The sequence below is a fragment of the Meriones unguiculatus genome, chromosome 7 (genome assembly GCF_030254825.1).
Source record: "Meriones unguiculatus strain TT.TT164.6M chromosome 7, Bangor_MerUng_6.1, whole genome shotgun sequence".
In the NCBI taxonomy this organism is placed as follows: domain Eukaryota; kingdom Metazoa; phylum Chordata; class Mammalia; order Rodentia; family Muridae; genus Meriones; species Meriones unguiculatus.
This window is the reverse complement of record NC_083355.1, coordinates 42,412,704-42,439,255: the sequence shown is the minus strand read 5'-3', so window position 1 is coordinate 42,439,255 and position 26,552 is coordinate 42,412,704. Positions and strand designations below refer to the sequence as shown.

General features: G+C 52.0%; 1 protein-coding gene and 1 long non-coding RNA gene across 18 annotated transcripts in view; one reads left to right on the top strand and one right to left on the bottom strand.

Annotated features, from left to right (window-relative positions):
• Nucleotides 1–607: 607 nt before the first annotated feature.
• Nucleotides 608–26,552, top strand: part of Myo18a (myosin XVIIIA) — a 101,029-nt gene continuing 75,084 nt past the window's right edge. For 10 of the 17 annotated variants that reach the window (XM_060387234.1, XM_060387233.1, XM_060387230.1 and 7 more), the window contains exon 1: nucleotides 14,219–15,286. In XM_060387234.1, the coding sequence (XP_060243217.1) occupies nucleotides 14,288–15,286 (999 nt within the window). In that variant the 5' untranslated portion in view covers nucleotides 14,219–14,287. Of the gene's footprint in view, nucleotides 731–14,218; nucleotides 15,287–26,552 lie in introns of those variants that run through there. The other 7 variants (XM_060387245.1, XM_060387242.1, XM_060387244.1 and 4 more) reach the window with 1 other exon arrangement.
• LOC132655205 (uncharacterized) lies at nucleotides 4,748–9,263 on the bottom strand. Its single transcript, XR_009592907.1, has 3 exons — nucleotides 8,798–9,263; nucleotides 5,743–5,885; nucleotides 4,748–4,955 (listed from the first exon to the last, which is right to left on the bottom strand). It is a non-coding gene; the product is annotated as an uncharacterized LOC132655205 (long non-coding RNA).

Sequence of the window (26,552 nt, the reverse complement as noted above, 5' to 3'; positions counted from 1 at the left end):
ATCGTCTTTCAAAATTGTGTCATTCTGTACTCCCTCTACCAGCTGGTGTTTGAACTTGTAGCCCTCTCCCTTTCCATGCTGGGGTCTGGACCGGGACCTTGTGGGTGCTAAAGAGACCTCTCAGAGCCTCGACGCGTAAGCTATTGTGAGTCTGTTCTCACCGTGGGATGTAGCTCTGGAAGTGGCCCCCTTGGATTTAGCCAGTTGGGACCATCCAGCAGTGACTTGTGTGTACCGCTACAGAGCCGCTCTGGGCAGCGGCAGCCACGGGACTCAGTTACATCTCTGAGGAGCTCTACCCTGACCAAGCCCATGAATGGCTAGTGTCTTGGCTCGAATTCCAAACATTTAGCGCGTCCCTCTGGTGTCTTCCCTGGGCAGTGCAGCTCAGCACCTTTCAGACATGCCCCGCAGTCTCCAAAGGCTAGAGCGGACAAAGCCTAGGCAAGGCCTCCGGGACACGGCCGGGGCCTCCGAGTCCATCGCGGACACCGTCTGGGCAGCGCCGGGCTCCCGCCTGGCCCGGGTCTGGCGGCGGGCCCGGGCATCAGGCCGGCAGGCGCCTATCCCGCCAGCCGCCAGCAGGGGGCGCCCTTCGATCCGCTGGGCTCGCGCGGGCGCGGGGGGCGGCGCTGCGCTGCGCCGCGCTGCGCTCCAGCCGGGACCCGGCCGGGGCCGCTGGATGCCGCGTCTCCGCTCCTGCTGCCTGCCGGGCGGGCTCCGGCGGCCGGTGAGTACCGGGCGGCCCCACAGCGGAGAGCCGGGCCCGGGAGGGTGGCGCGGTGGGCTCGGCCCGGCCGGCGGGGCCCGTGCGCTCCTGCTCCTCCCCTGTCCCCTGGAAGCGGCGGCCCGGACTCCAGGCTCTGTCCCTGGCGGCGCCGCGGGGCTGGACAGCTCGGGTGGGGGCCGATCCGGAGCGGCGGGCAGGGAAGGCGCGGGGCCCGTGCTGGCAGGCTGGGCGCCGGAGGCAGGATAGGGTGGCCTGCGGCTTGGGAGGACTGAAGGTTTAAAGGACCCAGGTGGCCCAGAGCTGCGGGATGAGGGCTGCAGCCTCGGGACCTGGTCGGGGGGCATCCCTGGGCTAGGCCCGAGACCCCCACATGAAACGAGCGGGTGAGGCACTGAGGAAGACAGTGAGGAGAGCGAGCACCTCCGCCGAGTCCTTTATCCCTGCCAGCGGCCTTCACCCTTTCACTGCCAGGCCGACAGCGGGCCCCTCTCAAAGGAGCAGCTGCTAGACAGCTGGCAAAACAATGGAGACCCTGCTTCCCGGACTCCCCCCGCTCTTGGGACAGATGACGGTGGGGTGGGCGAATGCCAGGCGAGGGGGACTGGCAGTGCAGGCTGCCCGGAGTAGCTGGCTGCCCACTTCACCTTTCCCTGCAGGGGGTGGGGTGTGTGTGGGAAGGCAGGGCAGCCTGCCCCAGGCCTCTGGGAGCGAGCACGGACGCCCCGCCCTGCGAACCTGCCGTGCCAGTTGTTTCGCCAATGGAAGGGGAGGTGGCAGGGTCAGGTGCCCCCGCCCCTCCCCGTGCTAGAGGCACGCAGGTTGGTACCCAGCGCGACCCAAGGAATGGGTCACACTCCTGGAAGAGATAAGGCCTGCAGGGCCATACCACAGGTCGGGGCTTTGGAGTGGGGGTGTTGCCCGCCCTGTGGCAAGGCACATGTGTCCTCCTGATTAGCTGGGAAGGCTGCCGCCAGAATGGGCTAGAGGTGGCTGGAGGTGGGAAGGGAAGGCAGCCAACTTATTTTTGTACTCCTTTTGCCTGGCCTCTCCGCCAACCAGGCGTGTGTTTGTCAGCCTGTGTGTGGGGAAGGCAGGGAGGCATTTCCTGGAGGGGGCTCTGCTGTCTAGGGTCTTCCTGCCGTTTAGGTAGTCCTCCAGAGGGTAGAGTTGGGATCCTTTCCCACTTCATCTCACTGATGCCCGGGCATGTTCGCGTAGGTTGGTTTTGCCCCTCTGTGTTCCTGACAGCTCTGTGCTGAGGAGGCCCAAAAAGTGCCCCTGTGGTATAGTTGAGGGAGCTCGTGGGGGCTAAGTTTACCCCGGGACCACAAGCAGGCCACCCTAGCAGGATGATGAATCAGGCTGCCCTGGCTTATGCTCACCAAATCTGGAGGCTTTTTCTTGAGCAGGTTGGTGTCCTGTTGCCATGGCAATAGGCCTGGATAAACTGTGCTCCCACCCTTTCTGGTTCTGGGGCTACTTTCTATTTGGGGATGTTGAAAGTTGCTCTCCTGAGGTCTCCGGCTTCCTGACAGGCCTTGTTGGCTCTTTGTCAAAGACCCGCCACCTCCTCAGCTTCCCCTCCATCCTTTTGTGATGAGGCTTTCCAGGAAACATCTTCCTGGTTGTTGGACATGACTTGGTTGGTTATATATAGCCTTGGGTGGAGGTGTGCTTGGCTATTTGGAATTGAGGATACTTGGAGTGGGGCCTCAATTCCAGGAAAACAATGGCTTTGGGGTGAGCTGTTGTGTGGCAGGCTTAGGGAACTGAGGAATTTTGTAGGCAGGGGAAGAGGAGGAAGGGTCACAGGCTGCAGACACTTCCTTTGAGAGCTTGGACTTTGGATAGTTAACTGCCAGCTATGGCGTCTCTGAGTGTCACGTTTGTTTGCTCCCTCCTGGCCTGGCTCAGGTCCCAGGTGGTGTGTCTGAGGGCTTCTTCCTCAGAAGCCCTCGTCACATAGATGGTTCCCTTCCTAACTCCAGGGCAGTCTGGGCGTACTGCCTAGACCCCTTTAACGACCTTGCTGGAGGCTGCTGACCGAAGGGAGCAAGCGTCTTCCAAACCGGGGCCCCAGCCATCTAGGGTTCCCCAGGATAGGTGTCTGTGGGTGCGGCAGGATGGGGCTTAAGTGGAAAGGGAATCCACCCTGCTGGGGTGGAGTCCCCGGGACTCCTCCTGAAGCCTTCATCCAGACTAGTGTGTCAAAGGCTTGGAGGGCAGCAGGGCTGGGTTTGCCCTGGCGTGGGCACCCCAGATAGAAGCGGAGCATCAGCGTGAGTGGGTCCTCCTTGGAGAGGAAAGCCGAGGGGCTGGGGGAGCCACTGTGTCTCCATTGACAGGTTCTCACGGGTCTCAGGACCTGCTGAGCGAAGTTTTAGTGCCTTGGGTTGGGTCCTGGCTGCTTGAGACCTGGATACCCCGTCGGAGTCCAGTCAGCATTTTCTGTCCCCACCCTAGCTCTACTGAGTCTTTTTTTATTTTATGTTTTAAGCCATTTTCAGGGGTAGCCAGAATTAGAGGGTAGAGAGGAGTAGAGTTTGGAACTAGAGTGGCTGGCAGGGGTGGTGACCCTCCAGGTCTTCCGCTTGCTTCACCTCCCTTCCCTCTGAGGAAGCAGGAATTGAACGGCTTGTATATGATCCACAGTCCCTTGACATTTCTGTTTAGAGAAACGGGTTTTAAGTTGTCAAGTGATGATTTTTACAGGGCTCTAGGGTGGGTTTCTCGTTGCCAGGTACTTCATCATTTCTGGCTAGGAAAGAATATACATATATATAACATATGTATATATGTATATAAAATTATCTGGTATTCGGAGCGATGTTGGTATTGGGTTCAAGGTCACACAGCAAGTTGGAGGCAGAGAGGGATTCGAACCTGAATTTTGTAGTAGAGCAGAATTTTCCTCAGGGGGAGCTTTGGGGCCAAGTCTGTGATGTCAAGCCCCTGAAGATTTTACGGTTAGAAGACCCGAGGCTGCAGAGGGGATGCCACCCGCTCAAGGTCACACAGAAGGGGCCGGTGGCCTGCAGAGCAGTGGCCGGACTGGACTGCGGGCTGGGGTGCGGGCAGGAGGCTCTGGAGGCCAAGATGACACTTGCAAAGACAGGGCTGGGCCTCCGGCCTTCTGGGCCCTCCTGGGCCCGCAGCTTTCTCCGTGCGGTGGGAGTGGACTCCTCAGTAGCCAGGGGCTGCCGTGCGGGCCACAGGCGTGGAAACTGCCGAGAGCCGAGCCGCGGGGCTGCTGGGCTGCTCTGGGCGGACGGGCTGATGTCATGTGAGAAGCCTGCACACCTGGAGCCCAGATAAGCTCCGTGTGACCTGGCAGTGAGTCACGCGGCGCTGCGGAGCTCAGCAGAACCCGGGCGGGCGCGGCGGGCGAGGGCCAGGTCAGCCTGCGCGACCCTGCGTGGCGCTGCACCGTCGCACGCAGGACTGGGAGAGGGGCCGCGGGCTGGGGAACCGCGGCTCCGGAGGTCAGAGGCCAAGCCACCGAGGCCGGGCCCCCTCGGGAAGGCATTTCCTTTGTATTTATTTATGAGTGCGGGGTGGGGTGGGGGCTGGGTGACTGACCTAAGGATCCGTTTGTGGCCGCTAAAGCTATAGTGGTTTCCATTTCCTGGGGTTTCTGCTTTGCCCGCGGCAGGATGGCCCCTGTAAGTCTGTCCTGAAGCTGCAGAAATCGCTGGAAGTTTTTGAAGTGAGCAGGAAAGCAAGCCTAATACTGTCCATGGCAGCGTGTTGCTCACGACCTTGCCAAGGCTCCCTTTTTCAGTTTTTGAAATGGCCATCCTCCCCACCTCTGACTCTAGGGTCAGACCTTTTGTTTTTTGGTGCAGTGATGGCACCCAAACCCAGGCCTGTCACAGGTGCCGAGCCCAACCCTTCACCGCTGAGCTATAAGACTAGCTCTGCAGAACTTTTAAAGGCTTGTTATATGGATATGTAGAGAGTTACACTGAAACACAATTTTTATGTTATGTAGAAAATAGAGAATGCAGAAAAGTCGAAGAAAAGTTGCACAAAATCCCACTCAATTCCCTCGACCATAAGCAGACGCACGCACCTACCAGCTGAATATTCACACTGTAAAAAATTATAACATGGGCTAAAAAATGGCTCAGCTGGTAAAGGTTCTTGCTGCCAAGCCTGATGATTTGAGTTCGATTCCTGGATAGAGCTGACTCCTCCAAGTTGTCCTCTGATGTCCACAGGGGTGCTGCAGGGAGTATGCCCATACACAGACATAAATAAAACGTAATAAAAATTAAAATCATATATATATCACAAATCTGTTTCAAACTCTGTATTTACACCTCAAAGCATACATACCCCCTCATGAACACGCAAATAAAATATGTAATAGACGTGTGTACATTCAGGTACACATACATACGTACACACATGATAATTTTTTAGAACATGGGCCTGGGGAGAGGGCTCAGCAGTTACGAGCACTGTCTGCTCTTCCAGAGGACCCAGGTTCAGTTCTTAGCACCCACATGGAGGTTTATAACCTTCTAGAACTCCAGTCCTAAGGATCCAGTGCCTCCATGTGCGACGGGCACACAAGCAGTGCCTGCAGGTACATTCAAGCGAAACGCTTGTGCACATTGTAGACCAGGCTGGCCTCAAACTCACGGAGACCCACCTGCTTCTGCCTCCCCAAGTGCTGGGGTTACAGGTGTGCTCCACCATACCTGGAAACTTGCTTTTTTCAAAAATTAACAGTGTAAAGTTTTTCCAGTTAGTACACAGTTGTAACTTCCCTTTCAGCCTGGGGAATTGAAACCGAGGGCCTTGTGGTAGGCGAGCACTCTAACGCTGAGTTATCCCCACAGTCTCTACCTCGTTCTTCTCAATAACCTCCTAGCTGTTTTATGATTTAGCAGTTTTCCTGTGATACGCATTTATGCGTCTAGATTTGCCATTATAAACAAAGCCACTAAAGATTAGTTATGTTTGTTGTGTGAAGTATCTGTAGATGACCCACAAGTAGAACTGACCAGGTAGGGGCAGGAGAGGTGGCTCTGCGGTTAAGAGCCCTTGCCGCTCTTCCAGCGAACCCGAGTTCAGTTCTGCGCAGCGCATTAACCACTGTAACAACAGCTCCAAGGGACCCGACATCCTTTTCTGGCTTTTCATGTACCTGCACACACGTGGCGTTACTCAAGGAAGCACATGCACACACACACACAATTTTCAAAATCTAAAAAAAAAAAAAAAAAATATTGTGGCTAAAAAATAAAAACAAAAAAACCAAACATGTATATAAGTAATTCCATAGGCATTACCCACTTGTCCTACTAGAAAATTGTGCCAGGGCTTTCTCTCACAGTATGTACACTAAAATTGAATGGTCCAGGGATTGGCAAGGTTCCTGTGCAAGGGTAAAAGAGCAGCCTGACCTTTTTGGTACTCAAAAGAAAGAAATTAAGGGGCAGTGAGGTGAGTCTTGCCTCCAAGCCTGGTGACCTGAGTTCTGAGTCTGATCCCTCGAGCTCACCTAGGGAAGTGAGAGAAGTGACCCCTCTGACCTCCAGCTGTGCACATCTGCTCCCAGAGTAAAGAAATGTCATTTAAAAGTTTTAAAAAGAAGCTGTGTCAGTTGGTACTTCCATGAGTATATATGAGAGTCTGTGTTTCCCTAACTGATGTTGCTCTTGAAGCTTTTCTATTACACTACATACAAATAGTATGTGCTTGTGTCACAGCTCTGTGACTATTGTGGAAGCTGAGTTGTTCTTCTTGTTTGCTATTTATGTTTCTGCATCTGTGAATTTCCCATATATATATGCATGTGTGTGCATGTGTATATATATATATATATTTTTTTTTCTTTCCCCAGACATGGTTTCTCTGTGTAGTGTTGGCTGTCCTGGACTCACTTTATAGACCAGTCAGGCCTCCAACTCACAGAGATCCGCCCGCCTCTGCCTCCCTGAGTGCTGGGGTTAAAGGCGTGTGCTACCACGCCTGTCTGTCCATCTATATTCTTAGCAGTAGCTATGGAGGGCTGTGGACTCAAGCTAGTACACCCACCCAGCCATGTGCTCACTGGCTCACCTTCACACCTTTGGGCTTTACTGCCCAGGTACAAAGGTCTAAAGCCAAGCAGTGGTGGCACATGCCTTTAACCCCAGCACTTGGCAGGCAAGGGCAGACGGATCTCTGTGAGTTCCAGGCCAGCCTGGCCTACAAAGCAAGTTCCAGGAAAGCCTGATCTACACAGAGAATCCCTGTCTTGAAAAACCAAACAACAACAACAAGCCAAAACAAAACAGAAAAACAACAGAGGTCTAGACTTAATTTAGACACACATATGAATCTGCTTAGGGGGAAGTACACGCTATGACACACATGTGGAAGTTGGAGGACAACTTTGTAGGGTTAATTCTTTCCTTCTACCCCCACATGGGTTCTGGGGAAAATTCAAGTCATCAGGCTTGAATTTCAGATGGCAGGTGCCCTTAGCTGTTGGACAGTTTTGGTAGCCCTTTGGTTATTCTTTTGTTTGTTTGTTTGTTTGTTTGAGATAGGTTTCTCTCTGTAGTCATGGCTATCCTGGACTTGCTTTGTAGGACTAGGATGGCCTCGAACTCACAGAGACCTACCTGTCTCTGCCTCCCTGAGTGCTGGGATTACAGGCATGTGCCAATGCGCCTGGCTTCCTTTGATGCCATTCTTGAGTGCTTCCTGCATGGCTGGGCATTGTAAGATCTGTATGTGTACCCAATATATTAAGTGGTATCTGTAATGTTTGATCCCACTCCTTTTGTGGTAAGTACTGTCATTCTTTCCACTTTACAGATGAGGGGAAGGGAGCATTCAGTGTCCCTAAGTGACTTACCCCCAGCAGCATAGGCATTAACTCTTTGTTCCCACGTCCTTATCTGACAGCCAAAACCTGAGATCTCTACTAGGTTTATTTACTTTTTTATATCATTTACATTTAGCAGGGACTTGGTACACATTTCCAACATCTTATCACAGAGATGGGCAAACTCAGAAAGGTTAAAGAACTTTACAGCTACCCTGGCTCCCAGATTCTACAATTACCATTTCTCATCCTTGCTTTGTTACTTTTTTATTCCTTGTCCGTCTATGAAATGATATGAACAATTTGACACATCCCAAAGTAAATTCAAGCTACCAGTATGCCCCACTCCGAATCCTGTAGTGCATATTTATTAACTAGAAATTGCTATTTGTTTACAGGGTTTGTTTGGTTTCTCTGAGACAGGGTTTCACCATGTAGCTCTGGCTGTTCTGGAACTCACTCTGTAGACCCAGCTGGCCTTGAACTTAGAGATCAACATTCCTCTGCTTCCCAAGTGCTGGGATCAATGGCGTGTGCCACTGTGCCCAGCAGGCAGCTTCTTCTCCTCCTCCTTCCGTCCTTCTTTTCTTTTCTTTTCCTTTTTTTTTTTTTCAGTAAATATTTAAGCTCAAACAAATGCACCTTTCTTACCGCACACTATCTGATAACAATTGACAAGTGCATAAACTTGTCAGCTCCTACCTCTATGCTATGAACATACATGTCTTGATCATCACTCCAGAAAGTCCCCTCTTGCCCTTTCTCATATATTCCTGACCTCTAGTCCCCAAGGATAACCATTGCTCTGGCTTTTCTCACCATAGATTAGTGATGCCTGAAATAAGTAGAATCATACCACCAGGTATAGAGGTGAATGCCTGTAACCCCAGCACTCATGAGAACCAGAACTTCAAAGTTGTCCTCGGCTACATAGTGAGTTCAAGTCCAGCCTGGGTTATATGAGAACCTGTCTTGAAAAAAGGAAAAAGGAAAAAAAAAAAAAAGGAATCCTGTTAATGTGTATGCTTTTGTCAATAGCTTCTTTCCGCTTCTTTCCCTCTTGTTTCAAATATTCCCAGATCCATTCTTGTTATATGAGGAACGTTTTGTTTTGCGGATATGGATGTGCATTTGAGAGGTTCCTGCCTTGTAGAGGCTGACTGGCCTTACATGAGAAGCAGCTGGGTTGCTAGATTGTGCTTGGGGACAGGAGGGCCCAGGGGACTTAAATACACACTTACCTTTCCTCCAGTCAAAATTAGGAAAAGCTTCCTGGTCAGGGGAGTTAGAGAAAGAAGTCAGAATGATTACAAGGCTAACGTTGCTGGAAGGAAGGGAGAGGGCAGGAGAGGAAGGGGCGGGGCAGGAGAACTGCAGCCCAGAATGCGGATTAGGAGGTGGCTGCAGAGCGGCTGGAGGCTTTCGTATGAGGATGGAGCAGCTGGCGAGGGCTCGAAGAAGGGGACCCAGCTTTGTAGTGAACTGAGCGAGGCTGAGAGTCCTGAGGCAGAGGCAGCTGCAGCTCTCTGGCCAGTTTGGTTCCGGAGAGGGAGGGTGCGGGCAGCCAGGTAGCGGTAGACACATGGCTCGGGAGAGACTTGATCCACTGCCAGGCCTGGCCACATGGCACTGGCAAGGGGGAAAGGTGGCCCTGTGAGCCGATAATAGTAACAGAACAGGGGCGGTAAGTGACTCACAGCACAGCCTCCGAAGGCCCCAAAGCTTGCTGTGAGAGGAGTGTCTCTGACAGGATGTTAATAGCTAACTTGTGTCCACAAGAGAGTTGGACTGTTGGAATTTTAGAGCTAGAAGAGGTCTGGATCTTGTAGTTCAACCTTGAGCAAAGTGACAGGCTCAAGGTCCCCTGGAAATCGGTGCTATATCCAGGCCTAGATACAAGATTCTTAACAGTTTTAGTCAGAGCTGTCCCCTGTGGTGCCAGCTGGTCCTCGCTGGTATCGCTTGCAGTGACAGTGAGTGACAAGCTCGTGCTGAGAGGGGTCTGCACTAAATTTCTTCGAAGGGACTTATCCAGATCAAAGATTCTATAACCCTGGGACTGTTTTCCATTGATAGTGCTCAGCTGTCTGACCTCCAGCAGAGCCAGGATTGGGTAAGGACAGCAGAGTAGACAGCAGCTTTCCCGTGGTTGAGCAGAAGCTGAGGTCCCTTCCTTTGTCTCCTCTTAATTCTCCAAGACTTTCCCACTGGTGTTCATTTTCTTCTCCAGGTATCCTGGAGCCATCTTCTAAATTAGGCCTTTAGCTTAGTGTGGGTAGTGACCAGCCAATGACCCCACAGCCTGGCACAGGCTGGATCTGTGCCTTCTTCCCAGCAGCACCAGGGAGGAGGAGGAGATATGCCCCTTAGATGGTAGAGCCAGCTGTCCACATTCGCTCTCCATCAAGTCCAGAGGCAGCTGGCCAAGACTGCTTCTGATTGGTGCTCTCAGGGCCTTATGTTTCCTGTCTTCCATCTTCCAGGGACTGTTACGTGGAACATTTAGAAGCCAACTTTTCAGTTTTACCAAGGGGAAACTGAGGCCAGAGGAGCTGGAGAGAGAGCTTAGTTGATAAAGTGCTTGTTGTGTAAGCATGAGGACCTGAGTTTGTTGCGTAGGACTCAGCCGGGTCTACAGAGTGAGTCCAGGACAGCCAAGGCTACACAGAGAAACCCTGTCTCAAAGAAACAAAAAGCCACTCAAGTGGGTTGTGCTGTAGCACAGGCTGTAATCCCAGAGCTGGGGAGGCAGAGGCAGGTAGATCCCTGGGATTCAGTGACCTGACAACATAGCCTACTCTGTGAGCTTCAGGCTAGTGAACAACCCTGCCTTGAGGTTGACCTCTGGTTTCCATATGCACATGTGCAACCACACCTATGTGCACCAGTGCACACACAGAGAAACTGAGGTCAGAGAGGGAAATGTGTTTTTACGACAACAGCTAAGGAGCTAGTGATCTAACCAGATTTCTGTCTTTTACAGTTTATTTATTTAAAAAAAAATTATGTTCATTGGTGTTTTGCCTGCATGTGTGTCTGTGTGAGGGTGTCAGAAGCCCAGAAACTGCAGTTCCAGACCGGTGGTAGCTGCTGTGTAGTTGCTGGGAATTGAACCCAGCTCCTTTGGAAGAGCCAGTGCTCTTAAAGACTTCGCCATCTCTCCAGCCCTATCACTGGATTTCTCACCCCTGTGCCACCTCGGTTTGCCTTCTTTCCATGTGATAAACACCAGGACTGAAAGCAATTTGGGAAGGAAAGGGTTTTCACGGTTCACTGTGAAGGGAAGGCAGGCCAGGAACTCAAGGCAGGAACCTGGAGGCAGGAACTGGAGCAGCCATGGAGGAGGGCTGAGTACTGTTTTCTGTGCATAGTGCATGCAGCCTGCTCGTACCGCGGGGGCCTCCTGCCTAGAGTGGCGCTGCCCACAGTGAGGTTGGCCCTCCCTTGTCAAACATTAGTCAAGGAAATGCCGTACAGGTTTGTCTGACGGGGGCAGTTTCTCAAATGATTCTCCTCTTCCGGGTAACTCTGGCTTGTGTCAAGTTGACCAAAAGACTAACCAGGGCACATTCTATCACGAGAATTCTCCAGAGTTGTGTTGGCCATTCCAGAAGCCTTGGAGAATGAACACCTTAAACGAGGTCTGCCTGAAGTGAACTGTGCTCTAACTGTAAAGCACATACCAAGATCTCATTCATTCATTCATTCGTTTTATTTATTTGTTTATTTAGGACAAGGTTTCTCTATGTAGTCTGGCTATCCTGGAGCTTGCTATGTAGACCAGGATAGCCTAGAACACACAGATATCTTTGTGCCTCTGCTGGGATCAAAGGTGTGCACCATCATACTCAGCCTTGCAATGGATTTGGGATTTTTTTTAAGGTTTTATTTATTATGTTCTGCCTACATGTACGCCTGCATGCCGGAAGAGGGCACCAGGTATCATTATAGATGGTTGTGAGTCATCATGGTGTTGCTGGGAACTGAACTTGGAATCTTTGGAAGAGCAGCCAGTGCTCTTAACCTCTGAGCCATCTCTCCAGCCTGGATTTTTTTTTTTTTTTTGAAACAGGATTTCTCTGTGTAGCCTTGACTCACTTTGTAGACCAGGCTGGCCTTGAACTCACAGAGATCTGCCTGCCTCTGCCTCACCCAGTGCTGGATTCATAGGCGTGTGCTGGGCCACCTACACAGAGAAACCCTGTCTCAAACAAAACAAAACAAAAAACCCCACAGAAATACATTTTGTATATATTTTTTTAATCCCAGGGGTAGGATATGGGGCTGCTTCAGACTCCACAGCAGCTGACTGTGATTTGCCTCATGCTCTAGCAGGGGTGTGATTTTCCCAGCTGCAGCTAGTTTCTGCAAGGGTGTAACATTGGAAGTTCTGTGAACTCTTGAGAGGTGTAAATGCTAAAGCCCAGAGGACTGTGGCAGGGGCTGCTGCTCTTGCTGGTTGCTGGTTGCTATTGTTACAGTTTGTCAAGAGGTCATGCCCCAAGGGTTGAGAAGCCAAAAATTGAATATCCTGATGGCAAAGATAAAACTTGCCTAAGGAACTCAAAGCCCCTAACCAGCAGGAAGTAGTCTAATGGTAATTGTGCCCCCTTTCCCATTATTCTTTCTCTCCTACCTAGTGTGTGTGTGTGTGGGGGGTTGGAAGGGTGGAAAAGGGTAGAAAGGGTAAGGAACCCACAAAGTGTCAAACACCTGCTACAAGATATTTCATATGAAATGGAACAGGTCATTAAACTTAAGTTAATCCAGTTTGTCTTTGAAACAAGGTTTCTACTTACTGCCCAGATTTGCCTCAACTTTTAAGATCCTGTCTCAGCCTTCCAAGTAGTTGGAATTATAGGTATAGAATTATAGGTATGCCCAGATTAATCTATTTCTTTCGTTTTTAATTGTTGTTATTTATCTCACGTGTACGGGCGTTTTGCTTGCATGTAGGTGTTAGCGTCACATATGTGCCTCATGGAGGCCAGAAATAGGCCTTGGGTCTCCTGGGACTAGAGTTACACATGTTTGTGAGTTGCTGCGAGTAAAACCTGGGCCCTAAAGAACAACCAGTGCTTTTAACTGCTGAGCCATTTCTCCAGCTTTCTCACCTGGTTCTTTTTATCTTTTTTAATAAGACCCCTAGAAAAATATATGTATGTATGTATATGTGTATTAATTTGGATTTTAGTTCTTATAGCTAGTATTGCTTTTGAAGGAAGATCTTCCAGGAACCACATGGATCAGGGTGATTTGTAGAGGGGAAGCAATTAGCCAGTACACAGGGTCCTTCAGAGTTCCTGGTCTTGATGCCTTTCTGGCATTGAAACTTGGTTGGTGGGAGTTGGTCCCTCTCAATGGAATGGGGTGCTGGCTTTGGGGGTGGGGGAGAGATAGGAAATGGCTGTTCAGGGCCTGGCAATAGGACATTGCTGGAGGGGGTAAGCTCATAGATTCTCTGTCTGGAATTCAAAGGGGAGGCATTCATGAGAGGGAAAAAAATTACAGTTAATTTCTAATTAGATGGTGTGGCCTACTTCTATTTAGTGTTCCCTGCTGATTAGAACAAGAAAGGCTCTCTGAGCTCCGCCCCCACCCGGTTGTTCTCACTCCTGTCCCCAGATGGGCATGCATGAGAGGTGGGGTGGGTTGGGGCCATAGGTGCTCACATCCTGGAGCTGGGCTTTCCTCTTGCCACAACTCTCTGCCCTAGTCTATATTTAGGTGTTGGTCTGGGGAAAAGGATGTGAGTTTTTCAGGATCCTGTTTATCTAGCCAGCCCCCTCCCCCACCTCACAACTGTCTGTCCTGTGTACAGTCTGGGACTTCCCCTTCCTTCCCTCCCTGCTTTACTCTGGGCACCCAGGGCATCAGAAAGAACACAGTAGCACTGACACTTCTTTCATGGGTAACACTTAAAATGTCCTTCATTTCCCAAGAGCCGTTTGTTCGCATTTGTGGAGCAGGCGCGGAGACGCATGCTTTGCAGGAATGCTGTGAGGACTGAACGGGAAGGAGTATGTGTGAAGTTCCCCATGAGACACTTCACATAAATGATGGAAAGGTGGCTCAGTGGTTAAAATCGCTTGCCGCTCTTGCAGAGGATCTGGATTCAGCTCCCAGCTTCCATATAGGTGTTCCCAACTGCCTGTAACTCCAGTAGCAGGGAGCCAGCACCCCTTTGGCCTTTTAGGGCACTAGGTACGCACATGAGACACACATAGGCAGGCAGGCAGGTAGAACACTCAGAAAAAAGAATATTGTTTTAAAAAGTTGGGCCCTCCAAGGTCTTTGAGGCAGGGGCTAAGGCTGCTGCTCTGGGCGTAGGAAGGCGCTCAGTCACATGGGATGTCCATCGCGTCAGCGGACATGCTTGTGGGGAGGTGATGTTGCAGAGACTTTTCCGTTTCCTTTTGTGCTCTGTTCATTTGGGTTCCAGGTTGCCATAGTGCTTTCTGTAGGTCAGATCTCTCCAGGCGCACCTACACTTTGGTCTAAAGGATGAAGTGAAACGTTAGATAAAATCATGTCAATCAGAGTGCCCAGGACATCATTAGCGCCCACTGAGGGGGGGCTGGTTTATCAGCATCAGCTGCCTCTGTCTGAACTAGGAAAACAAACAAACAAACTGAATAGCATCTCTCTATTTCTACTTGCAGCTACAAAGACCCCGTGTTAAGCGCCCATAGTCTGCTGGGGGTCCAGCCCCTAAAACCAGCACAGCCATCATGTTTAACCTCATGAAGAAAGATAAGGACAAAGATGGCGGGCGGAAGGAGAAGAAGGAGAAGAAGGAGAAGAAGGAGCGGATGTCAGCCGCAGAACTACGGAGTCTGGAAGAGATGAGCATGCGCCGTGGCTTCTTCAACCTCAACCGATCCTCCAAGCGCGAATCCAAGACTCGCCTGGAAATCTCCAACCCCATCCCCATCAAGGTGGCCAGCGGCTCTGACCTGCACCTGACCGACATCGACTCTGACAGCAATCGGGGCAGCGTCATCCTGGACTCGGGCCACCTAAGCACAGCCAGCTCCAGTGATGACCTCAAGGGTGAGGAAGGCAGCTTCCGGGGCTCTGTGCTGCAGCGGGCGGCCAAATTTGGTTCCCTGGCCAAGCAGAACTCTCAGATGATTGTCAAACGTTTCTCCTTCTCCCAGCGGAGCCGGGACGACAGTGCGTCAGAGACCTCCACCCCCTCTGAGCACTCCGCAGCTCCATCGCCTCAGGTGGAGGTGAGGACGCTTGAGGGACAGTTAATTCAGCATCCTGGGCTAGGCATCCCTCGACAGGGACCACGGTCTCGCGTCCCTGAGCTGGTCACTAAACGATTCCCCGCCGACCTACGTCTTCCTGCCGTGGTGCCCCCCCCACCTCCCGCCCTTCGGGAGCTGGAGTTGCAACGTCGACCCACGGGAGACTTCGGCTTCTCACTGCGGCGCACAACCATGCTGGATCGGGCCCCCGAGGGTCAGGCCTACCGTCGGGTGGTTCACTTTGCCGAGCCAGGGGCAGGCACCAAGGACCTGGCCCTGGGCCTGGTGCCAGGAGACCGACTGGTGGAGATTAATGGACAGAATGTGGAGAACAAGTCCAGAGACGAGATCGTGGAGATGATCCGGCAGTCTGGGGACAGCGTGCGGCTCAAGGTTCAGCCCATCCCAGAGCTCAGCGAGCTGAGCCAGAGCTGGCTTCGGACTGGCGAGGGACACCGCAGGGAGCCGGCTGATGTGAGTGCTTACCTGGGTGTCACCGATGCGAGCAGGGAGTACGGGCGTATCCCCGCCGGTGTGCTTAAGGGGGTGACTGGGGGTACACGGGAGCTGTGCGCAGAATTTACCCAGTGTGGAGAAGGAAAGGAGCCACCCAAGGAAAGGGTGCCCCGTGCTGGGTACCCCTTAAAGTCAGACCTTAGTTTTATAGGGAGAAAGTCCTCAGTAATTCAGCTGAGGCCCCCTGCCTGCTGTTTCCCTCCGATGTCCTTTTGGATTGACTGATGTGATTAAGTTTAGCCTTGTGAATTTTCAAGGGGGTTGGGTTAAGATCAGCTTTGGCCTGAACTTGAGCTGCTGTCCCGGCACTGTCAGGAGGGGTGAAGATGCCAGTGTGTTGTTGGTGAGGAAGCGTTCAGTTTCATCATGTAGAGATAGCTTAGGGGCCTGCGCACCGTATTTCCTGAACTCAACAGGTGCTGCTTCCAGATCTGAGGGTATGTGAGCCTCAACGTGGAGGAAGTCCATGTTGTTTAGATCTCAGAGGTGAAAACGATGTGATAAATGGCCTACAGTAACGGCCAGTTCTGGGTGTATGGCTGCCATGGTTACAGTTCTGGGGAAGATGGCTTCTGCTATGGGTGCCTCTCACCGTGAGGGAGCGAGACATTGAGCAGTGGGTGAGATAGCAGGAGTCAGGTCGTAAAGAACTTGTAAGCTATGGTTGTAGTTTAGATTTATCTACAGTACAGACACAGTTTGCAGCCTGACTGGCCCTGGGACCCGCCAGTTGTGACCTCCACGAAAAACCCCAGTGGGAGGCACGAGAGAGAGCAGAGGTTCAGATTGGGTAGGTGTCTACCTCAGTGATCTTTTGGTGCAGGGAGAGTGAGAGAATTTTGAATGTTCTGTGCGGGCATGGCATATGAGGGACAAGCTAGCCTTTAGTTATTGTTCTTGTCCAGATGTGTGTTTTAGGACTGTCCAGATCTATGCCCTGCAGCCTGAGCTGTGTGTGACCTGCCTGGGACCTTTCAGCCCTGAGTGACTAGCCAGATGTGCCAAAGTCAGAAAGAGGAGGCAGTGAGGAGGAAGCGGGCAGAGCTGGGCTCCCAGTGGGGGAGGCTGCTTGGGTGATGCTCCGTCTTGCAGTATGCTGCGTGGATCCAGCGGAGGCTGAGGGAGGCGGGCCAGGCTTAGGCAGACTCGCTGGACCTGAGTCCCAGGCCTTCATTCGTGAACTGGCTAGTTTGGGCAGCTTTGCAGAAGGGAGGCTAGTGTGTGTGTGGGGGAGGAGGTATATGGAATCCAGAGAGAGACCTAGGCGCATTCAAGAGACACAGTGAGGGCCAGAGAGGCGGCTCAGCCGGCAACACGCTTACCACGCAAGCGCCGCCGTGCTGAGTTTAGTTCTTGGATCCCAGAGAACAAGGAGAGGACCAACTTCTAAAAAATGTCCCCTGACCTCCTCCACATGCCTGTACGCATCCACACACACCAATAAGAAGAAATAAGAAGAAAGAGAGGACGCTGCTGAACTCCCAGGTTCAGTTCCCGGCACCCACGTGGTGGCTTCCAACCGAACACAACTCCAGTTCCAGGGGGCTGAGGCCTTCTTCTGACTTCCTGGGGCACCAGGAACGGAGAGGTGCATATACGTACATGCAGGTGAAATGTTCAGACACGTACAGGCAAAATAAATAAAAGTTTAAATATCAGGAAAAGGCCAGGTACAGGGGTGAGCTTCTGTAATCCCAGCACTCAGGAGACAGAGGCAGATGAATCTCTGGGAGTGTGAGGCCAGCCTGGTCTAAGACAGCCAGGGCCATGTCTCTCAAACAGAAAAAAAGAAAAAGAAAAGAAAGAGAGAGGTACACCTCGCTAGGCCACCTAGCTAGGCTGAACTCAAGGAACCATGATTCAAAGGGACCCGTGAAAGGGAAGCATTTTTATCTCAGAACCAAGGTCGTAGTTTACTTACTGCCATGCTTGTCCATGTCTCCGTCTCCTCTGCTAATACTGCTTTTAACAGATGGAATTTTTCTTCTTCAAGTGTGAATCCCCCGAGGTATCGTTGCCGTCTCCCTGCCGAACCACAGCCAGGCCTCCAGGGGCCTGAGCCTGGCATCCCAGATGCCGCTGCGTTTACCCTTTATAGCTCAGGGACTATCCTGGTGTCTCACATTTCCCAGCCGCTTTCCCTTCCCAGCTAGCGGCTGCTACCCCATCCCCAGGGAACAGGGTGCCTTAGCTCAGAGATACTGGTAGCATCTACCTCACGGTTGGTATCCCTGAAGTCCTGGCGTGCTCTAACCCCCCCTCCCACAGGACCAACGCAGCTGGTGCCCAGAGGACTCCTTCCCTAGACTTAAGCCTAACAGACCTGACAGAGTGCGACATAGAAAACCCCATCCCTGTGATCGCTTGCTATAGAACACATAGGCTGAAGGAATCCTTGTACCTTCTTCCACTTGGGTAGCAGTGAGGACACACACAAGCAGAGGAGCAGGGGCAGCCTACCACTTCCAGCTTCTGGAGACAGACCCCAGGATCCGTGTGGGGAGGCTTGCCAGCTCTCTTGAGGCCCTCAGCTTATCTCCTCTTCTTCTCGCTCCGACTTTTGCTCGTTGTCTTGGCATTGGTTCCAGCCCCACTTCCATGCCAAGAGTCTTCCCGAATCCTCGAGCGTCTGGGCGCTACCCTGATGACAGTAGCTCCACGGGGATAGCTCCTGGCAGCCGCCCTGCCCTTCAGGTCGCCCATCAACTGTGTCCACACGTGGCCTGTCTCCAGGGAACTCAGAGGGAGTTTACTAGCCGTCTGTCCTCTCCCACGCACAGATGGGGGCTGAGGCCTCCTTCTCCATGGCCTGTTTTGGAGGCCCCAGGGGTAGAGACAACCTTCGGGATTCCCTCTCACAGGGTGTCAGAACGTGCAAACCCTTTTCGCCTGTCCCATAGCTACTAGATGGGAGCCGTGGAAGGTGGTGAGAAATGAACCGGAGTGGAAAGAGAGGCTCAGGGCCTGAGTGAGAAGAATGCCTTCACAGGGCCGTGAGAAGCACCTAGTTCTCACGCTGCTGCTACCTCTTTTTTGCTGCAACTGTCTACTAAGTAGATGTCTGTTTGAAGACTCAGCTTGGGTTTTGCCAGTTTCCAAACTTCTACGAGCTCATTCCCCAATAAACAGTGGAGTCTGCTTCAGGGCCAGGCACAGTGCTGGGCATGAGGGATTAAACAAGGAAAATATGGCCTTTTCTTGAGGCAGCATAGACCTGGGTACAGATGTGCAGCTGAGGACCAGAGCTGCTTTTGCATAAGGCTGAGCACATGCACAGAAGGATGGGAAGGAAGAAGTGGCTGGGTCTGACCCTAGGAAAGGTGACATTCAGCAGAGACCACCTTAGTGGAAGTAAAAAATGTATCTGTTCTGTCCTGCCAGAGATTTAGGTTAGGCTGGATAAGCAGCAACTTTTCTCTAGGTGTCTGTGGGAGCGACAGAACGGGGGCCAGCAGGTTAGCTGGGCTGTACTCTGTGGGCCTTTAGAGAAGGTGGGCATGCTTCTGTAGCAGGCGAGCTGCTGACTATTGTGAGACTCTGGGAAGTGCCTCCCCCCCCACCCCCCATGAAGCCATCCAAGGATGCAGCTTCCTCACACTCTCCACTGCTTCCTCCTGGGAGGTTTTCTATCTACGGGATTGATTCCCAGGCCCTTGCCTAAATTTTCTATTTAAGATAGCTCCATGGCAGAGCATTGCTCAGCATGTGGGAAGGTCCTGGGTGTTATCCCAGCACTGAAATAAGTAAACAGATAAACAGCCGAAGGAAGAAAAGGCTGTCCCAAATCCTTATCCAGGTTTTTGTTAGTGGAGACTAGTGGCCGACTGAGCGGGCAGGGCTGCCTTCCTCTGGGAGAGGGCAGCAGTGTCCCTTTGGCTGCTGGGTGGAAATAGTGTGGACCACATTAACCTTGTCAGCGAGGTTCCAGGTGCTGTCAGGAAGGGGACCTGCAGGGTACTGAGGACAGCTTGGGAACTGGGCAGCCAGCTTCCAGGGTGGCCTGGCTGGCTGCTGGGTACTGTGGGTACGCGTGGGGGTGCTGCTGCTAGGTGCCGCTTGGGTTTGGAGTTCGGTAGTGCTTCTGTTCTTAACTTTTCCCCAAATGATCCTCAGAGGAGTTTTGAGGGGGTTTTCGGTTTGTTTGGTTTAAACAGGAAATTTTTATTTCATTTTGTGCCAAAGCTTCCGGCACCTCTGGCATCAGGGTCTTCTTACCACAACGAGGGCCCACACTAAGTTCGTGTTGGTAATGAAGGGCCAGTGGGCAGGTGTCAAAAGTGCAAGAAGTGGTGGGTGGAAGGTCCTGGAGGCTCCTAGCCCTTCACTGTCCTGGATTTCTAGGGTTCATGAGCAGTGAGTAAAGCTAAGTCTGTTCTGCCCGCTTTCCTCTCTCTGTTTTTAGAGGCCCCATTCTGCCTTCTTCCTCCTGATGAACAGCCATCCCAGTGCTCTGGCCACCCAGCCCGTGGGTGGTAGGCACAGTGCCTAGGCCGCATTGAACGGGGTGTGGGTACATGCCCAGGTCAATGGCTGTTTTTATAGGCGCAGCTTGGCATGGGGACAGGGCCTTAAAAGTAGCTTGCCCGAGCCACCCAGGACACTGCCCTCTGCCCTCTGCTTCCTTCTAATCTTTTATTTACATTGAAATGGTTATGGAAAATACCAGATAGGCAAGCACCCTGACTGGGGTGGCTGGGGAGTGGGGTGAAGGGGGGTGTGTATGGCGGGTGGGAACACAAGTATTTTAAAAATGCTGCAAATCTCTACAGCGTTTCCCAGAAACCACAAGCATGTACGCTGCCTGCCAGGAGGGTTCCCGCCACCCCGCTGCACCAAGCAGCTAGATTCTCCCAGCGAAGCCTGGAGTGGGAGTCAGCCTGGTGGGGGGAGTGATGGGGATGAGGCAGGAGCATCCCCGCTGCCAGGACAAGGTGCCTGACGCCTCCGTTGTCAGTCCTGTGGTATGGAAGCGGCCCAGGCGTCAGGCAAGTCTGTGGGACCTACTGTGTCCGGCAGGCGCGGCGAAGGAGTGACATTTTCATGGTTTCCCTGCCCCCTGCTGTGCAGTTTCAGGGGACAGCCAATTCCAGCTCCCGGATGGTGGTTGGCCGCAGCCTAGGGTCTATTAAATGCAGGGGACATCGTCAGTGTAGCTTATTTTTCAGTTGGCCGAAGTTTGGTTGGAGACATTTCCTTAGACCTGGGTCACCATGCTGAGTCTCTTAATCTGCCATACACCTCTCAGCATCAGGCATGGCCTTCTGCCCTGGCTGACTCAGCTTCCCTCCACTCTGCATAGACTCCAGCCTCTCTGTGTTGCCCAGTCCGGTGTGGGTGTGTGTGGGGGAGGGGGGAATACTCCCTAGTGGTGATTACTGCTCTAGATAAGATTTCACTGAACAGAAAAGCCTTGAGGAGCAGCATGGGAAATAACGACAGGTGAGGCTGTAAACGTCACTTACAGACCCACCGAAGACCCCAGCCCTCTGCTGCCCCAAGCCCAGCGCCCTCTTCATTCCTCATCTGCCTGCCAGGAAGGAGGGGGAAGCTGGAGAAGGACGGGACCCGCGCACTGAGAGTCAGCGGGAAGAAGTGAACAGCAGATGGCAACAGGTCGTGTTCCCTGTGACAGGGGCCTGAAGATGTAGGGAAAGAAGTGCAGCCCAGGAAGGGCTGGGACAGCTGCCTTGGCAGCTTAGGTGTGGCTCCGCCAGGCCTGAGGAGGAACACATTTGGTGCCCCTTACACAGCTTCGCTGCCTGATCCTGGACCCAGGAGGCGTGGGCATTGCCTTCCTCACCCTTTTGGCCTTCCTCTCTTCCTCTCCTCAGAATTTGTGGTGGCAGAATCACTAGAGTGTCTGTCACCTTGGCAGGCCCTTGGCATTGCACGGGGCTGTACACTAGCATTCTTCTGTATGTATTGTGGGAGAAGCTGAGGGAGTAAGGCCAGTGGAAGGCCTGGCAGGTGGGTGTCCAGCTCTGAGGTGCTCAGTGGTTCCTACTATGGAATTCTGGGGCATTCTTCTTGTCCATGGTACCTTTCCCTGCACACCATATGTGAGCATGCACATTTCCCAGCGTCTGAATGTCACCCCCTCAGACACACCGTCCCTGATCCTCTCAGACGATGTCTGGGTCCACCTTAGCAGCAACCATCCTTCTCCTTCACAGCACCGCTTGTGACCCCTGGAGCACTCACCCTTCTTCACAGCATCCGTTGGGACTTGGTTAGTTATCTGGTTGTTTCTCTCAGGCAGCTGGTGGAAGCCTGCATTTGTGGAGTAGTGGGGCCCAGACAGGCATTTGCAGATGATAAGATGGCTCTTCAGCAGAAACTGGTTTCCCGTTCCCTTGGTTGGCATTCTTTGTGAACTAAGGTGTGCTTGCTAGAACTCTTCTCTTTGCCAGCTCTGGTGACCTGTCTGCAGTAAGTTGCTTCTCTTGTCTGGACCGACTGACTATCGCTTGTGTGGTCAGGACTTGGCACCTCTCACAGGAGTGGAGGAGAATGAGGTTCTGCAGGCATCCAGGAGCAGGAACCTGGGTAGGGAGAGCCAGGTCCTGCCTGCTCCTGTGCCTGCAGGGACATCCCCATGAGCCACTGGAGATTCAGGGTTGCAAGGGAGCCTACCACGTCCGGTCCAGGAGACCCTAGTGGAATGTGCCTATCTTGCTGTCTGCAGGTCTCTGAGGGGTTGGAATGTGGCCTGGGCTCCGGCTTCCTCTTCCCTCCTGCTGTTTTCCCTGGGCTGCCTCTGTGCTGGAATGTCGGCAGGCTGGAAAGGTTCGTGGTAAGGACCTCTTCCAGTCTCAGCAACAAATTCCAGCTGGAGCCTGGGGACAGCTCCCACATGGGTATAGAGGCCACCAGAGAGGGCAGCAGGAGGGGGGCCCAGTGGGAACGGCTATGTTCTTGGATCTCAGACTGGTGGACTTTGAGCCCCCCACAGGCAGATGTAAACATCCCTGCCTCTCTAGGTCAGGTCCTGAGGAGCCATGGCTTCAGGAGCTGAAGAACTCGGTAGTGGAAAGGGGAGGCCAGGACGTCTGAGGAGAGAGGAGGCTGGCCCTTTTCCCACAAGGCCTTGCCTTGTGCAGCCCTGACATGAAACAGGAAGGGGAGTAGCCTCAGATTCCATCCTCAGGTGGGGCCTGCCTACCAGAACCAGGTTCTCTGCTCCATTGGGACCGTCCATTCACAGCAAGAGGTGACTCTCCTGAGTTTGTCACCCCTGTCTGTCTTCTCAACGTTTCCAGGGCTGTTCCTTTCTTAGCGACCTTTGCAGCCCCTGTGCCCTTTGTCCCCCATCTCACATCTTCTCCCTCCCATTCCCATTTCTGTAAGGAGCTGACTCACTTCCTCCCTAATTATACTCACTGCCAGGCCCTATGGCACAAACAGGGTGTTTGCAGGGAGGGAATGCTCAGCCTGGGCACTTTGTTGGGACTTGGAGGCTCTCCTTGGCTCTAGAGCAGGAAAGGGCTGAATGTGAGGTGAAGGGGAGGGATGGCTCCAGGCCATAGGGAACCTCTCCCCCAGCCATTGTGCCATCCGGGAAGGGCATCAGGGAGCACCTGTTCACGTCACACATGGGCTTGTCTGGGGAGGAGACGGGCAGTCCCAGCCCTGTGATGAAGAAGCCTCTGCTTTCACTAGAACCACAGGCTCCTGTAGAGAGTGAGATCTCAGCCCTGGGTGGCATGGGCTAGAGGCCAAGTGGTGACAGCACTGTCAGGCAGCTTGAGAACGTCATGACCCTTTGTGACACCCAGCTTCATGCTCAGACATTGAAGGGACAGTATTTGTAGATTTACATAGAACCTTCCAGATGCACGGCAAGGGGCAAAGATTTGATGTTGTCTGCTGTGTGAGTTCTTGCTGATGGGCTCGGCCTCCCGCCTCCCTCCTTAACGAACTGGCTTGATTACAGAACTGACAGCAGAAGCCCCGGCTGGACTGGCGTCTTCCACCCCTCGGCTGCCCAGGCTGTAGCAGCCGGTGTGTCCAACACGCCAAGGCACCAGAGTAATTTAGCTTGTGCTGAGCCTGCCATAGCCTTGTATCCTCCTGAGCAGACAGCTGCCTGGGTTACCTGAAGGACCAGGCACAGGGTGCCTGGGGACCAGGCCCCACTCATTTGGACACACATCAAGATTAAAAAGAAAATGAGTGGGGCATGGAAAGATGACTCAGTGGGTAAATGGAGAGAGGACTTGAGCTTGGATCAGTGAATGCACATAAAAAGCTAGGTGTATGTATGGTGTATTCCTGTATTCTAGCACTGGGAGGCACAGAGAGGAGGATCTTGCAGGCTTAGCACTGGCCAGCTAGGCTAACTTGTCACTGAGCACCAGATTTAGTGATAAACTCTGTCTTAATAAAAAGAAGAACTGGCTGGGAGAGGTGGCTTGGCAGTGAAGAGGTCACTGCTGTTGCAGAACACCTGGGCTTGGTTTCTCTCATCTCAGGCAGGCTCACAACCACTCTAACCCCAATCCCAGGAGCTCCAGTGCCCTCTTCTGGCGTCTGTGGGCACCAGGCACACATGTGGTGTACATACACATATGCAGGCAAAACACTAATACACACGAAATTAAAACAAAATAAATCTTAAAGAAGAAAGAAGCCAGGCGCAGTAGCACATGGCTGTAATCCCCGCACTTGGAGAGACAGAGACAGATGGATCTCTGTGAGTTCGAGGCCAGCCTGGTCTGCAAAGTGAGTCCAGGACAGCCAAAGCTACACAGAGAAACCTGTCTTGGAAAACAAAGCAAAAACCAAGAAGATAGAAAAAGGCACAAAAATGATAAAGGAAGACGCCTGACATTAACATTAGCCTCTGACCCACACACCTACAGGCATACATGCGCGCGCGCACACACACACACACACACACACACACACACACGTGTGTATGCTACACGTACATATACATGCAGAGAGTGAGGAGGAAGGATAGATATGAAGAGAGGAAGCTGGGCCGTGACCTTAGGGCAGGGTGCGTTGTGGGGAACACAGCTGTGGTCTGCCTTCCTGGAATCCAGTGACAACAAACAGCCCTGTTCCCCAGAGCACTGAGCTGTGCCTGGCAGTGCCCCATGTACTGTGGCCTGGGAGTCTGCCTCAGGAGTTCGGAAGGACAGGAGTTTCTTGTATAGGTCGTGGGGACTGGAGAAAGTGAGGGGTACTAGCCTGACCCCCACCTGAGATGCCCTTTGCCTTGCTGGTGGCAGCAAAGCACACTGCACAGGCATGGGGCCTCTGTGTTCACTCAGGCACTGTTACTCGTCCTTGCTCCACTGGACTCTGTGGAAGGACCTTCGATGTGAGAATGGCCTCTGTGCGGCCTGCGCAGCCCTTGCAGCGTCTAGGCTGGGCCGTTCTTTATTCCCCAGACCCTTCCAAAGTACTTTTGCTATTAGCCCCCAGTCCTTCCTCCAGTCCTCGCCATAAGACCCGGGGCTGCTCAGCAGGGGAGTGTGTCTCTGACCCCGCAAGGCTGAATGTTACTTAGCACATTTGTCTTTTCTTTCACTATTGTCTTTTCTTGGCCATTGGAAGAAGGACCTTGCTAGGTATGGTCTACATCTGATCTGTTGTATCACTTGGGTGTTGGAAACAAAAGGATCAAGAGTTCAAGTTTAATATCAACTACATAGCACGTTTGAGGCCAGCCTGGGCTACATAAGACCCCGCCTCAACAAACAAACAAAGAAACAGAAACAACCAAAAGAGGGACTGGAGAGGGGAGATTACTCAGTGGTGAAGAACCCTTGTTCCTGGGGCCTGATGTAGTGGCGCATGCCTTTAATCCCAGTGCTCGGGAGGCAGAGGCAGGCAGATCTCTATGAGTTCAAGGCCAGCCTGGTCTACATAGTGAGTCCAGCACAGCCAGGGCTCTGCTATACAGAGAAACCCTGTCTTGAAAACCAAAACCAAAACTACCACCACAACAATAAACACTTTTTCTTGCAGAGGATCAGGGCTCAGTCCCCAGTACCTATATGATGGGTTACAACATGTATGATTCCAATTCTAGTGAATCTAACTCCCTCTTCTGACCTCTGAGGGCACCAAGTATGCACACAGTCCACATACATATGTGTAGGCAAAACACTCATACATAAGAAAATAAAAATAAATAAACCTAAAAGTACTTGACTTATTAAAAAAAAAAAAAAAAAAAAAAAGAGTACAAATAAGGGGGAGGTAGCCTAATCTGTAAAGAGAATTATTTGTTGTCCCGTTCTCATTCTCGTACTCCCCAGCCTGATGCGAGGCACTGGGGTTTGGTGGAGGGCTGGTTTTTCCTGTAGGGGCTACTCCCAGCTCACCTGGGACAGGAAGGAAGAGGAAGGCAGCACAGAGAGAAGGGCCCAGAAATCAGCGCTGTTGCGTGGTTGTGTGTGCATTTCAATGCATTGTAGCATCTTGGGTGATATGTCAGCTCCAGCTGGATTGCCTCGTCCAAATCTGGGCTCTGGACAAATTTTTTTTTCATTTCTTTGGACTTTATTTTCTTCTATAAAATAAGAGTGTCAATGATGCTTTCTTGTAAGTGTTCAGAGGATTGGTGGGTATAGCACATTTTTCTTTTTTATTTTATTTTTCTTTTTGGTTTTTTTGAGACAGGGTTTCTCTGTGTAGCCTTGGTTGTCCTGCACTCACTTTGCAGACCAGGCTAGCCTCAAACTCATAGTGATCTGTCTGCCTTTGCCTCCCTTAGTGCTGGGATTACAGGATAGATATAGCACATTCATAATCACTTTTTTTTTTTTCCTGAGATAGGGTTTCTCTGTGTAGTTGTCCTGGAACTTGCTCTGTAGATCAGGCTGGTCTCAAATTCAGAGATTGGCCTGCCTCTGTCTCCTGAGTTTTGGGTTCAAAGGTGTGTGCCACCACTGCCAGGCTTATCATCACTTTGAATAGTGCCTCAAAAACTATTAATGTAGTTCTCCTCATCCTCAGGGGTATCAGACCCACAGTAGATGCCAAAACCCTGTGTATTTTATTTCCTATACACGTGTGTTTATGGTAAAGCTTAATTTGTAAATTAGGTATAGTAAGAGATTAACAATAACAGTAAAATAAAATAATCCTAACAAAACATTGTAGTAAAACATATAGATCACCATGTGCAGTCATGGACACCAGTAATCCGAGCATTTAGGAAGCAGAGGTGGGAGGAGCAAGAATTCTAGATCACTCTGGACTACATAGT